The 14,977-nt window shown below is 37.1% G+C and overlaps 1 protein-coding gene across 1 annotated transcript; it reads right to left on the bottom strand.

Moving 5' to 3' along the window:
- Positions 1 to 219: 219 nt before the first annotated feature.
- On the bottom strand, positions 220 to 3,263 carry LOC118438965 (msx2-interacting protein-like). The gene is made up of 5 exons (XM_035859944.1): positions 2,941 to 3,263; positions 2,670 to 2,767; positions 1,121 to 1,151; positions 883 to 1,052; positions 220 to 662 (listed from the first exon to the last, which is right to left on the bottom strand). The coding sequence occupies exons 1-5, from the start codon at positions 3,095 to 3,097 to the stop codon at positions 519 to 521; spliced, it is 600 nt and encodes a 199-aa protein (XP_035715837.1). The 5' UTR covers positions 3,098 to 3,263; the 3' UTR covers positions 220 to 518.
- Positions 3,264 to 14,977: the final 11,714 nt, after the last annotated feature.

Here is a 14,977-nt window from a genome sequence, read left to right as displayed (position 1 = left end):
TCATTCTGAGAAAATAGCAGAAATTTACATTCACTTTCGCCTAAGCTGATTTAATTCGTTGGGAATGAATTAAGTCATCCCAGAACTTGTTTTATTGCTAAAAATTAAGTACCACAGGAAAAAATATAAAAAATTAAGCCAAAAATTAAAAAATAAAGTTATTTTTATGGTCATATTTTGGGGATTTTTATGGTAATTTTTCATTCATATTTTGGGGATTTTTATGGTAATTTTTCATTCATATTTTGGGGATTTTTATGGTAATTTTTCATTCATATTTTGAGGTTTTATCGGTCATTCATATCCGACGTCTGTACATAACTAGCAAGAAATAGGCCGGCTATTTAGCCGCAAACTGTTTGTGGGTTCTCTTAAGCAGTCGCAATGACAACCATCAGGTACGGAATTTCTTCCACCGCTTGAAGCAGGTCAGGAGCCTTTGTTCTCAAGAACTCTCGCACGAAACCGCAATCAGCTGGGATCAGGTGAATAACGAATCTTGTTTGGCCGGTCAATGGTCACAGAATATTTGCAACTCCAGCCGCATCCTTTGAGTGGAAGTAGGTAATAAATTGATATCTGAGCTTGCCGCTCTGTCGGAGAACATCGTCACGGTCGCGACCACACGGCAACGCTAGAAGGACGCTGTGTTCACGCGGCATCTGTAAATTGCATGTACATACTTTTACAATTGAGGTCTCCCAACGTATGCTCACAGGTTTGGAGCAAACTAGCGTGAATCGATCACAAATATAATTAGAATAAAATTTGCAAATTGAACTATCGGCCAATGCGCAGGTTTGGCCATTTGCGTCTTTGGCAAGTAAGTAATCCCACGATAGTAATAAGCTAAACAATTCGAGTATATATGTATGTATTCACCTGCATCATTCCTGCGACTTCCATCAAGTGCGCTTCCTCGAGGCGCATCCTCTTGGAAATTTTTAACGGGGGAATTGTCCCGTCAGGATTTGGAGCTAAGGCTTCCCGAACAAGGTCCTGGTCGCCGGATAAAAAGTGCATTTGACTTGCGGCAGTGTGGTTCTTGACGGCTGCGCAATAAGTAATTCGGCACTTTAAAAAATGAAAAGAATTGGATAAAATTGTAGTTTTTTCTCACCTAACAAACCCTGCCACATAATCGGGTATCGCTGTAAGTAATACAAGATGGAGAATTAATTGGTTACGAAAAGAGCCTGGCCTAGGTGCCGTCCATAAATTACGTTACGGGAAAGAGGAAGAGATGGGGTCAAATGCTTTGTATATGGTGCTAAGGTATGTTACGCATGTTAAAAGGGGGTCTAGAAATGTGGTTTTTGCGTTCCATAATTTATGGACGGTGCCCTACGTCGAATGCATGATAACCAGAGCTCGGCGGATATCATGGATAACTATTGGAGGTTCGTAGGTCGGAGGGAGAGAATTTTTTTATGGATATTTGAGATTGGATATTGGAGTGCGAGATTTTGACCCGGAGACCGGATATTTGGAGGTTGGAGATCGAGAATTTAGCAAATTGGACCTCCATGGATATTGGAGGTTTATAGGTTCGAGGGCGAGATATGGATATATATCCGGATATGGATACATATACGGATACAGGGTGGTCCAAGAAGCTGTATAAAAGTTTAACCCACCCCACTACAAAGGCGCGTTAAAATAATTCAAATCTGTGGCCAAAATCGCGAAAAGCAACTTAAAAAATAGCTCTGTGATTTGTTTTTATAAACCTAATTTGGAAAATGCCCCCACGGTAATCAGGTGAAGGAGAGGTACTAGTGAAAAGCTTTTCCAGTCGATTTTCGACGGGAAGCGTTATCAAAGAAGCTGAAATTATCTTGTCCTGGCAGGAATTGGCAATTAATTAAATTAATTCGTGGATTACTGGATTACGGATTACATTCAATGTAATCTGATTACTTAATCTGATTAGAGTAATCCTGGGATTCCCCATCCCTGATTAATTTATAGAATGATGCCTGGTAGATATGTTCAAGGTCAAGCTTTGAGTCTAACATCATTGTAACCACTGAGAAACTATCAGTCGCTGAATGCCCGAAAAAGCTGAAAATTTGGTTTGTCTGACTTAGCCAACCACCAAGATTATTCCCTCATCCCAATTCAGTACGGTCCAACCGATAGATTACAATAAATCAACTATCCAGAGAACCATTACAATTGATTAAGGAAGTATAATGACAAAAATGACCTACAGTAGGTCGAAGAATTGAGAGAAACCAAACTTTTTTTCGCTTACTGCGGGGAAATCTCACCAGTGCGCAAAAACGGACGACGATGATTTTGGTTCTGCAGTCATAAAAAATCAAGACATCCCTGGGTGGTTATAAGACATTGACCGTTTGGATTATTTCAGGTGTTTCATCGTGGAAGGACAATTTTTACATTTGACGATTTACGGATTTTCACGTACTTCAAATAATGTGTGAAAAAATAGCACCCTAGAAAAGTCCCTGGAAGTTTTTTTATCGGGTAAAAAGCGATATATTCTTAAAGCTAAGGACAAGGACCATCACGTGGAGCAAGTTTCAAATCTGTAAAGGTCCGCATGCAGGTTAGAAAAATCACGAAACATGTATACAGCTTCTTGGACCACCCTCTGTATTTGGAGGCTTTCACTCGATAACCGCCGAGCTCTGATCCGAACCGACCTGAAGGATCGTTAACAGCGCGTCTTCTTTCGGCGCAAGTTGACCGGTAGGATGCGCAAGTGGATTAATTCTGCCCTGCCGTTGGCTCTCCTCCCCGTCTACATAATTTTAGCCTCAAATTGTATTAACAATCCAATCAAAGTTAAGGTCAGCAGCAACAGAACCAAATAAACATTTAATGTTGGAGGGCAACTGAATCGTAAAGACTTTGTTAGCGATTTTCTAAAACTTCTTTATAAAAATTCAAATCGAATAAAACATTTGTCCAAACCTTCCATTCCCAAACGAACTTGTTTCATCTGTGGAACCTTAAAATTAGTTTTTGTTAATGTTTTACACTGTGGAACCTTAAAATTAGTTTTTGTTAATGTTTTACACTGTGGAACCTTAAAATTAGTTTTTGTTAATGTTTTACACTGTGGAACCATGGTTACGAGCTATTTTTTGTGTTAACAAAACTTGTGAAATCGATTGCACTCTTAGAAATAGGGTTACAATCATACACTCTTAGAAATCCAGTATTAAAATAATACCAGGTGGTATTCATTAATATATGCCTCTGCTAACGTGGTATTGATAAATAATACCGTGAAGTAATAACCCGGTATTAAAGTTTTAAAATATATGTAGGTATCAAAGTTTCACCGACCGGATAATTTTAATACCAAGCGGTAGCAATTTTAATACCGAGCGGTAGCAATTTTAATACCGAGCGGTATCAATTTTAATACCGAGCGGTATCAATTTTAATACCGAGAAATCAATACCTGCGTGACTATACAGTGATTTCTAACAGCCAAAAATTAAACATATGTGACTTTACCGCCGTAGTTATGTATAATGTGGTTACAATCGTCACCGATAAATTGTAAAGTTTCACCTCTCGGTATTAAATTGGCACTATAGCTAAGAAATTTATCACCAGTTGGTCACAAATTCATTACCACTGGGGTAGAGTCATATACGTTTACATTTTGGTAATAGTCGTAACCCCATTTCTAAGAGTGTAAATACACATTAAAAAAATTATGAGTGGCACGTTATCTAGGTCGGAATAAATTATTATAAACGGTTACACCACTTTGGTATAAAAATGGTTTAAAAAGAATACCTTGCAGTAATGATTTAAATACTAAATCGTATTAAATTTTAAAAAAGCGCAGTATTTATTCATTACCACGTGGTAGGGGAACCTCGTGTATTATTAAAAGTGTAAGCTACGTATTTTAGCTCTATTATTTTTTGTATTGTCAATCTTTTCAGTATAAAACAGTGGATACTTTTACACTATGAATTTTTCTAAACTTTCACCTCACTCATTTCTTCAAAACTCCACGGAAATGTTTTCACAATTACGAATTGGGCACACAAAAAACTTGGCAAATATGTATTTACACTTTCGCCATTAAATTGTCTTTCTCTAACAAGGGAACATACCGAGGTGTCCAACGAGTTAAGGGTCGACACCTATACCAAAATGACCACAATACATGACTTGTTGAACAAACTGAAGGAATTTCCGTGTAAAATTCACTTTTCGTCAAGTTGTGACGACATTTGTGACGAGCGCATGACCATCCGGTTGCCAGTGGGAGAGGTCGGCCGCTGAACGATCAGGTCGAAGAGAAGAGAACAGAGAAGCGTCGTCGTCATCAGAGATTTCAAATTCTTTCAAATTTTGAAAACATCTTGAAATTTTGAAAACATTTTGAGAAAATTTTGAAATTTTGAGAAAATGTTGAAATTTTGAGAAAATGTTAAAATTTTGAGAAAATTTTGAAATTTTGAGAAAATTTTGAAATTTTGAGAAAATTTTGAAATTTTGAAGAAATTTTTGAAATTTTGAAGAAATTTCAAATTTTTTTCAAAATTTGAAAGAATTTGAAATCTCTGATGACGACGACGCTTCTCTGTTTCGACCTGATCGTTCAGCGGTTGACCTCTCCCACTGGCAACCGGATGGTCATGCGCTCGTCACAAATGTCGTCACAACTTGACAAAAAGTGAATTTTACACGGAAATTCCTTCAGTTTGTTTAACAAGTCATGTGTTGCGGTCATTTTGGTATAGGTGTCGACCCTTAACTCGTTGGACACCTCGGTATGTTCCCTTGTAAGAATTTATGTATTTGTAAGTACCTGGTCAGAGTTGCCTGCGATCGATTCCATACTACATAAAATACTGTCACTTTTTTCCAACGGATTTTCTTTCCTTCCTCACGTCAAATAAATTATTATGTATTTAACTGGTTATTTTTAATTTATTTTTTAACCCATGTATTTTGACTTTTTTATGATTTCTTCGTTTTTTATCTGGCAGAATTATTATAGTTTTATTCATGGAGCAGCCGTTAAATGTGGGTGAGAAGGATCCGATTCCACACCTGTTGTGTACAAAAAGAATGTATATGTAGGTAAATGCAACCCGAAAGCGGCCCCGTATCCGGGGTGATTACAAGTGGAAGTATCGATCCCTTCCATCTTTCCCATCCATCTTTCCCGATAAGTTTCCCGATATGGTTTTATGTACAGGGTGGTTTAAATGTCAGGTTACAATGGGAAATTTTTCAATGGGAAAAATTCGCAAATTTCCATTGGTTACGGATTTGGGATTGAGATTTTTATTAATTTTTACCAAAACGTATGGAAAACTCTTGACAAAATTCTTAAAATATTGAATTTCAGTGGCAAAATTTCGGTAACTAATGGAGATTTGCGAAGTTTTCCCATTGAAAATTTTTCCATTGTAACCTGACATTTAGACCACCCTGTACATATTTATGTACATATTTGTAAATGTGTTCAAGTGATATAGTAACGCTCATCATCAGAGGGTGGATATGTATGCACGTTAATTGCACCAAATATTGTGTAATATGTGGTGAAAAAACTGGAAAATATGTATGCACATAAAAAATGTTTTTCCACTTAAGCTTTTGTATTCATGTATAAAATATGATTTTTAGGAAACCTTGATTTCTGAATGAAGAAAAATATTTTTAGATAAAAAGCTTCGAAATATCTACAAAAATATCTACATATATTTAGAAAAATACTTGAAATATACTCAGGGCCGTAGGAGCACTGGTTTTAGGTGGAGAGCACTCTCCAGGCCGGACGGCCGGTAAGAATTAAAAAAACTTTCTCAGTACAGTAATAAGCTATAATTTAATTTAAGATCAAATTTAAATATGAACTTGAGATTTTCGGGAATTTTAAATTTATGTATATCAGAAATTAAAAATATTTGTGGCTAGATAAAGGTACAGTTTTTACAAAAATATAGACTTAACCAATCATGAAAATTCCGAACCGATTTACTAATTTTCACGCACGTTGGAACGCTTAAAATAATGACTGAAAGATATGCGAAATAAGAAAAGTCCTTGGAAGTTTTTTTATCGGATAAAAAGCGATGCATTCTTAAAGTTAAAAACAAGGGCCGTCATATGGAACAAGTTTCGCCTTAGGAAAATATGCTTGTGGGGTAAAAAAATTATTAAAACCTTCCACGAATAAATGGGGCACCCTCTGTATTTGTGACGATAGCCGTAGATAAGAAATAAGCGACAGAAATCCGCTGTATCAATTTTAATAATTTTGCACATAAAAGGCCGGACCAGAATTTTACTCTCCAGGCCGGACCAAGGACAGATACGGCACTGAATATACTGGAAAATATGTATGTATATGTAAGAAAAATCCTCAAAACATGTAATATGTACGATAACCTGGACATATGCTAAATGTGGTAAACAATGTTTGAATTTTTGCTCTCGTGCTTATATTGGATTTCAGTATACGAAGTTTTAGTACGATCTGAATTTTATGTAATTTAGGTTTTAGTAATTTTTTTCTTAACGATATTTAACCCTTTAAACTGTAACGACGACAACTGTCGTTTTATAAGAAATGGTTTAATTCCGGAGTACGACAAAAGTCGTCCTGAAAAATCGTGGTCATGGCGCGGAAGGAAGACAATTGTCGTTTCTAGATCATTGATTTTCACCATTTTCTCTCCGCAACCTAAAATTTGTTGCAATTTTGAGGGATTTCTCCTATGCCAACACAATGCTAAATTTGAAGATTTTCTTCCCAAAAATTTGGATATTTCCCAATACAACTCAAGGATAAATTTTAGATTTTTCAGTTTTTCGAGTTTTATTAAAAACTCCTGAATTTCTCCTCCCGCGCCATGACCACAACATACTTATAGTGTCCCCGATTTAATGCATTTTCTTGTCGTTAATCATACACGTTAAAGGGTTAATAACATGTGAATAAGATATATATCTTCGGTGATACGATTGATGCAAAACGCAGTGAGTGAAATTACATAGGTTTCGCAAAATTCGTTGGAAAACTTGTTAGGTTTTTTAAGAAATAGGTTGTGACGTAATAAATAATCATGCATAATGTTTTAGTGTCTTGAAACATGGGGTGAATGATAGCAACGATTTCAATAATTTTTACCTGTCAAATTTTCCATCTACATTGCTCAGATATCGTTTATTTCGCCATTATTTCTAATTTCTATTATCAGTATTTAATTTCAATTTTATAATTTTTACGAATTCTCACAACAAGAATTTCACGGTTTGACTTAAATTTTAGTCTCAACTATTTTGACTTTCATGATAGTTACATACATACATATATAATTATTTAAAAGTTAGGGTTTCTTACATATCTGTAAATGGCAGGTAATTTACATTATTTTATATGAACAAGTTAGAAATACATACATGTCCAACGTCTGCTGACTATACTTAAAGCATGGCAGGGGTCGTGCAGGAGGGGCCGTCCATATATCACGTCATTCAACATTTACAAATTTGGCACCCACCCGCCCAACGTATAAGTACATGAAGTATGGAATAGATATGGATTTTTAAGGATGGAAATATATGTAGAAAGATCTAAACAACCCACCAACTAAAACCATGACTTAATATACGGACTACCCTCATATGGTTTAGTAGCGTATAAGCCCATCTCCCGTCGGGCGAGGGACAATTATAAGAGGCAAATGTCTGTAAGAAACGGAAATAAGTTTCTCCACTTTCACTTCCGTCGCAGAAAATTATTTTCACTTCCGTTGCAGACAGACATTTCCAGCTTATAATATAGATTTTATGCTTAGTCCTCCACATCAGAAATTTAGTTTAAAACTAATTATTTAAGTGAGAAAATTTCCTTGCATTTTCCGCTTTATATTAATTAATTCAATTCTTCAGATCGTCGATTTCTCCAATTCCAGTCGTGGATATGGGATCAAGCTACTTTCACTTGGTGAATAAATACGAAAATTCAGTTCTTGACATGTATCTTTATTTATTTTCTTGAATTTCGACTAATTAGCAAAGTATTTTTCATTTAGTTCACCCAAAGCAAAACGGTGTAAATATATGACTTAACCGCCTTCGTTACAATTGTGATTCCGAGTAGTAATGAATTTTTTCCGTCCGGTCATAACATTATAACTATCGGTATCAAAATCATCATAACTCGGATTCAACATTGTACCCAAGGCGGTTAAGTCATATACTGACACCGGCGGTGTTGATTCGACAAATTTTTATTTTAAGTGTTCAGTAGGTTTCATATCGAATTTGGGGGTACACTAATTTTTAAATTGACAAATGTAAATAGGTTGCAATGGTGTGAATGTTTACTTGATTTTTTGAAATTTCTTGTACTTTTAGACCCGGGCACCTCGACTCTTCTATTTACATTATTGTGTAATGAAATTTTATAAAAACTTATTTATGTTTATTACATCGCGCATCGCATCGGTTACATTTCCATTTTTCTAAATATTGATGTCATCTACAATTTTGTGATTTTGAAATTATGTCAAATAAATAACGTTAAAATCAATATCAAGCTGTACCAAATCGTTATTATTCTTACTGCATGGTATCATTCTTTAATACCGCCTCGTCTCATACATATTGCTACCCCTCGGTATTGATAAACAATACTATCATGAAAGAAATGAATACCGCAAGTAACGTTTTTATGCCGTCACGGTGTAGGCCTAAATGTAAAATAATACCGCTTGGTACTAAATCAATACCAAAACGGTAGTCACATACGAATACCGCCTGGTATTAATCTGGTATTGATTTTTCTAAGAGTGTAGGCACGTATTTATGTATTAGATAAAGTTAGCGTTAAGTTATTTAGTGACACGTGCAATAATTCAATAAAAGGTTTTGTTGCCTTCCGTAATTATGTATGTATAAGGGTCTCTACGATAATAAATTTGTTACCGCTGGTAGTGTATTTGTTTTCAAGCAGGTAATAAGTGAGTAAAACACATTACCCGTGTAGTAACAAATTTATTGCTGGTCGGTAATCACCATGGTGATAGAGTCACATGTGTTCCCGCCTAGCGCGCCTTTTACGCGTCAGTCCAATACTATTTAGGACGCTCTTTAAATTGAAAAATCACAACCATAACGAAACGAGCACGTTTTTCCATTCACACTTATTAAATTCGCTCATAAAAGCAATTAACGCCGGGGCTAAAAGGGCACTAGTAGTGAGCATAAAACCAACTCGAAGCAACTTTGCGGGGCCTTTTAAGATGGCATTAATACCAACTTGGTAGTTAATGGCAACACATTTGGGTGGAAAAAACCCCCACCGGCCAACCACTTTACCGAACATGCCCATCTTCGAACTCATCCTTACTTTTTACCCGAAGATACAGCATGCAAAATTTCAAATCGATAGCTTTTGTTTAAAGAGAGTTATCGTGCCTACAGACGGACGCAGAGACGGACGGACAGACAGACATCCGGACAAATTTATAAGGCCATCTTATAAGGCCTAAAAATTGTTATAAATAAGTGCGCCACCCATCGTCAACGAGGCAACGGGACGAATGGTTTCAACTGGCATCCTCCTGAGCCACATATTCTTCGCCATTTCCTACTTCCATTGCGAATAAATGCCTGACTGCTCCGGGTGAAAAATTTAAGGGATTTTATGTATAAATTTGGCTCGTTTTTATGCAGATAATTGGCTGGATTTTATGCAGAAAAATTTATGCCGGAACAATTTGTGCACAAAATGTGCAGAATTATGCATAATTGTGCAAAACCTTTCTGCAGAATACACCTGTCAGAAGTTTTATGCAGAATCGTTCATACTTTTTCTGCACAAACCATTGGTCCGGGCAGTTGTGTCGAATTATGTCAAATTCGACACACGATTTTCACCCGGGGAAGCAAACCCTGGAAATTTTTGTGCACACGAGATATCCTGCTTGACTTTGAAGCTATCCCACCCAAACCTGGTCGATATCAAGGGGCGCTGCCCATAATGAAATTCTTTGGAGGGATATTTCTTCGAAAGGAAATCCATTTCGGCACTGACGGACTCCGAGATTGAAATAAATGCACTCTTTACCCCACAATTTATAACATCCCGCTCCACTAGGGCTTGTAGTTCGCTGCCCAGTTTTCGATTCAGGTCTACGACTTGCCGAGTTGCCCCAGACCAGATGTCAAAGTTTTAAAATAAGTACTTAACTTTGACACAAAAGTAGATGACAAAATTGGTAAATGGGAACTGAAACAAATCTTACGATGGAGGTCTCCCAACGTATGCTTACAGATTTGGACTAAACTAACACCAATCACAAATACAATTAGTGTGAAATTTGCAAATGGAACTATCTGCCAATGCGCAGGTTTGGCGGAGATATTTGCATAAAAAGAGGAGAAACCGCACCCCCAAGGCTGGCAAATTTGTCATTTTCCAAATTTACTGCGCGTTTTCTCCTCTTTTTATGCAAATATCTCCGCTAAACTTGAGCATTGGGAGATAGTGCCATTTTCAAATTTTATACGAATTATATTTGTGATCGATTGACGCTACTTTGGTCCAAATCTGTGAGCATACGTTGGGAGACCTCCATTGTAAGACGAAAATAAAAATGAGAATGAAGTATTTTGGAATTATTTGAGTAGAAATTAATTCGCTGAGGTTTTAACCACTTTCCAAACCAGACATCAAACAGCGGCTTTACACGGTTTTCGACATAGAGCAATACATACATTTAAAATTCGTTATTATTGACTTAATTGTTTCATAAGGTGTATCTGTATAGGTATTATTAAGGTGGATTTTTAATACATACATCAACTATGTAAGTCAATATGAAGAGACGTGTTTTCGAATTTTTGAATTCGGCCAAAATTCGAAAAGTTGTGCAATTTTTTAAACCAGAGGTTTGCTCAGCTAATTTCAATTTAAATTTTCTCCGTCTATTTCTGAAGATTAAATGAAGTTTCCTTTCTATAGCAAATGTCAATTTGAGTGATTGAGGAAAATTTAATCTTCTGGCAAAGCAGTAATGAAACCAATCTTGAATCATATTCATCAGGTACACTCTAAGAAACTAAGTTATTACCAGGCGGAGTATCTAAATATGTCACTCTACCGCATGGTACTTAATTTATTCCTGAGTGGTAGACATTTTTTTACCAAACCGGTAACTACCCCGGTCGCGAAATTTGAAAATAGTACCAGTTGGTAGCTAATTTTCTACCGCTCAATAATAAATAAATCACCATTCGGTAGATACTCCGCCTGGTAATAACTTAGTTACCGGGTTTCTTAGAGTGTACGGATAACATATCAAAGGAATGATTGATTTTTCCCATAAGCAAAGGAACAAGGGAGTCGCTCAACTTTTTTAATAATTGAACAAAGATTGGTAGAGGAATATCGTTTTTTAAATATTGAATCTACTTAATAACTTGCTGACTTGAATTTTATTTAGTGCCAATTAATGAACCGTGTAGGAGCTAGAGCTATGTAAATATGTATCTATAATATTTAATATATTAAATATTATAGATACATATAGGTATTCGATAATGTTGGAATTTCTGCTTGTACTGCAGGTCTAACGGAGCGAATAAACATTCAATAATTTAAATTATTTAGAGTAAGCTTGGCATGACAATTGCCAATAAGAAAATGCTCGAGTTTTGGCGAAATAAGTTTGAAAACATCCAATCAATTATTCCATAATATACTTTGTTATGTCCTCCATCTCAGATAACTAATTTACAATGGAACCTTTTTTCAAGCTACGCCGGGATCGAGTAGTGAGTTATGTCAAAAAATCAAGCCAAAAATTATGAGTCACGTGACACTTATTTTCCCGGCGAATGGCCCCTCTAAGGAAAATTATTGGGGGTCAAAGTTCCCACTCCTCCTTGGTTTTCGCCCCGTGGGGGAAAAAGCAGGAGAAAATTTGCACAAAAATTAAACTTTACAGCCAATATTTTTATTCAGCGGAAAGATGGGTGTCATGTGATTCCCAATTTTTGGCTTGATTTTTTGACATGACCCGCTACTCGATCCCGGTGTAGCTTGAAAAAAGGTTCGATTGTTAGTTATCGCGAAAGTAATTTTAGATATATGTTTATATCTATGTTGGTAGAATTTCTTATCAGATTGGTCCCACCACATCAGTTAGTCCGTAATCGGGTATTGACATATTTTTTCGTGAACAAGCAATGTTTTAATCATATTATCTCTATTTTAGTTTAACTTTAAGAAAGTTGATACACTCTTAGAAATGGGGGTTTGATCATAACCAAAAGTAAAAATGTGTGACTCTACCGCCGTGGTTATGAATGTGTTATCTACTCGTCATAAATTTATTAGCTGTGGTGACAATTTATTGCGAAGTTGGTGAAACTTTGTACTTAGGGGTGACCACTCGATGACAAATTTATAACCACGGCGGTAGAGTCATGTGTTCGTTATAATCGTAACCCCATTTCTAAGAGTGTATGTATGGATATTGGTTGATTTATTGCAACTTTTTACGGCTTTGGGACCACAAAGTTTTACTTAAACCTATGATAGATAACTACATATGTAAAAATTGGCTTTAAGAAAGTTATTTTGTAATAAATATATCAGATTACATAGTGGGGTCATAAGTTCTCGTGAATGCATTTCCGGTAATAAATCCCAAAGTATTAGAGCTATCTGTTCGAAATTTTTATGGATTACCAAGGTATTAATATTGTTTAGAAATCATAACTTCTTTGTCAAGATTTCGTCCACGGGCAATTAGACAAGACATAACTCGTGACGGCCACAGGTCGATGTATGTATGTATGTACTTTGGTGGGTAGACTGGCCCGAAAGCCAGGCTGCGGCGGTAGAGCATTAAAGTCTAATTGCCGGCTCCCCAAATACACGTGCTAGTATGGCTAGCCTGCATATGTCCTCACTGCTATACGACTACCCCCATCATGCACAGTCCCGTGGAGCAAGGGCATCCCCACGGTTCACTCATGGTGGTGGTAAATGAGCAGTCAGGATCTGCAGGTATTTAACAGGTGATGGTTAGAGAACGGGGCGGACCCCCTATCCTCACGTCTCCTGCATCCCCGTCACAAGTTCGCAACGTTACACCGAATTGCTGCCCCTTGCAACAGACCAGTAAACCCAAGTAGCCACTCCACCCATACCTGACCATACTATTTGCACATTTAATATATGCCCCTTTGGATGCAAAGACAACCATAGATAGGTATGCCTGCATAATCCACTCGACAGTAATGTCTAGTAAACTAGACTACTGGTAGGGCAGCCAGCTTCTCCAAGAGCAATTCTTGGTTGCCGGTGGCACCCCGTCCTTGCACTTCGGTTGGGTCATAAGTGCTTAACTTTGGCCCGTCTATAGAACCAAAGCAACCACCTCACCAACGCTGGCGCCACAGGTCGATCGTGGTACGCGCCAATTTTCGTGCCAAAAGTATTTCAGACTTTTCACCGTTGGCAAAAAATTTAATAGAAAAAAAGGCCAGATATTTGTTGTACAGAAGTCTGACATCCGTTTAAGTATGCGGAAGTCAATACGAAGTCATCACCGTGGTGTGCATGGGAGCAAGTTGGCTGGAGAAATGAAATCTCTGTTTTTTACCGCAAAGGGTACAAGTTGAAGCCAAGAATTATTTTCAGAGTGTCCTAGAGACAAACGTTAATAACCTGAACCCTGGACCCTCCGAAAATCGCCATTGGACCTTTCAAAAAGAATGTGCTCATGCGCAAGGTGCAAAATTGTCCAAAACTGGCTTCAGACGAATTTTCATGACTTTTTTTCATCCGTAGAACGGTGCTCAGTATCTGCAGACCTTAATCTCCTAAATTATGACTGGTGGTCAAAATTATAGGTACAAGTATGCTCTAAATTTCACCCAAGTGTGGAAGGGCTGAGGTCGCACTTACTGAAGATCTGGCGCTTTTCCCAGGAAATCCGTGCGTGCCGCGATCGAGCAGTTTTCGCCACGACTTATGTCTTGTGTACAAGCCCGTGGAGGAAATTGTGAAAACGAAGTTATGATTTCTAAACAAGATTAATACCTTGTTCATCCACAAAAATTTCTATCAGATAGCTCTAATACTTTGGGCTTTATCACCGGAAATGCATTCACGGGAACTTATGGTCGGACTATGTACATACATCAATCTTACAAGGGAAGCTACCAAGGTGCAGGCCATTTGTGTGAGGTTGGCATATCCTTTCGGAGTCGGCCTAAAGTAAAAAAAAATAGCCCCCTCGTCTATTTTGTGCTACATATAAACATAAAAATCAGCTAACAAGAATGGGAATTCCTTGAGTAGAACAAAAATAAAATGTGCATAGATAAATGTCAAAAATTCACTTTTTATTAGCTATTCAATGAGGTCAAACTTGGCAAAACTTGTTGGAAAATTTGAAATTCTCCCACCTTTGGGGTCAATCGACCCCGAATCGATCTCGAAAACCGATACCCCCCGAGTACCGAGTAATAATTTCTCATTCTAAATACTCTGACCTCAGAACATCCATCCAGCAACCGACAGATGTCGACCTTTAAATATCGAAATGTGGGCAAAAATATCGTCACAAATTGACTAAAAGTGAATTTTATGGGGAAATTTTTCCACTTTACATAAAAAAGCATGTACTGTTAACAGTTTGGAATAGGTGGGCACTCTTGACTCAACTGACATCTCGCATGTTTCCCTTCTTTGTTAATGTCTAACTCTAAACCCTAACGATTTTAGTTGCATGTACCGTGGACAATCAGCTTGAGCGCGGTGTAGAAGGCAATTACTTGTCTTACTCGCTCAACGTTTGCCGATAAATCCTGACTATTGTCCACAGTAACTAAACTCCATATGATTTAATGGGCGTACTCACGACAACGTCTTATTTCGCATTTTAACTCATTTAGCAAACTTGCGAAGATCAAAATATTTCTGTCGTGAGGGGATTCGCAA

This window comes from Folsomia candida, unplaced genomic scaffold (genome assembly GCF_002217175.1).
Source record: "Folsomia candida strain VU population unplaced genomic scaffold, ASM221717v1 Fcan01_Sc029, whole genome shotgun sequence".
Taxonomy (NCBI): Eukaryota; Metazoa; Arthropoda; class Collembola; order Entomobryomorpha; family Isotomidae; genus Folsomia; species Folsomia candida.
This window is presented reverse-complemented; position numbering and strand designations above follow the sequence as displayed.

What these genes read in the sequence shown, in the direction of transcription:
- LOC118438965 (XM_035859944.1), bottom strand. Translation starts at nt 3,097, where the DNA reads ATGGTTCCACAGTGTAAAACATTAACAAAAACTAATTTTAAGGTTCCA. An exon ending in TATGTGGCAGGGTTTGTTAG is followed by an intron (nt 1,053 to 1,120) that starts GTGAGAAAAAAC and finishes CTTATTGCGCAG; the next exon opens with CCGTCAAGAACCACACTGCC. An exon ending in AAGTCGCAGGAATGATGCAG is followed by an intron (nt 663 to 882) that starts GTGAATACATAC and finishes TGCAATTTACAG; the next exon opens with ATGCCGCGTGAACACAGCGT.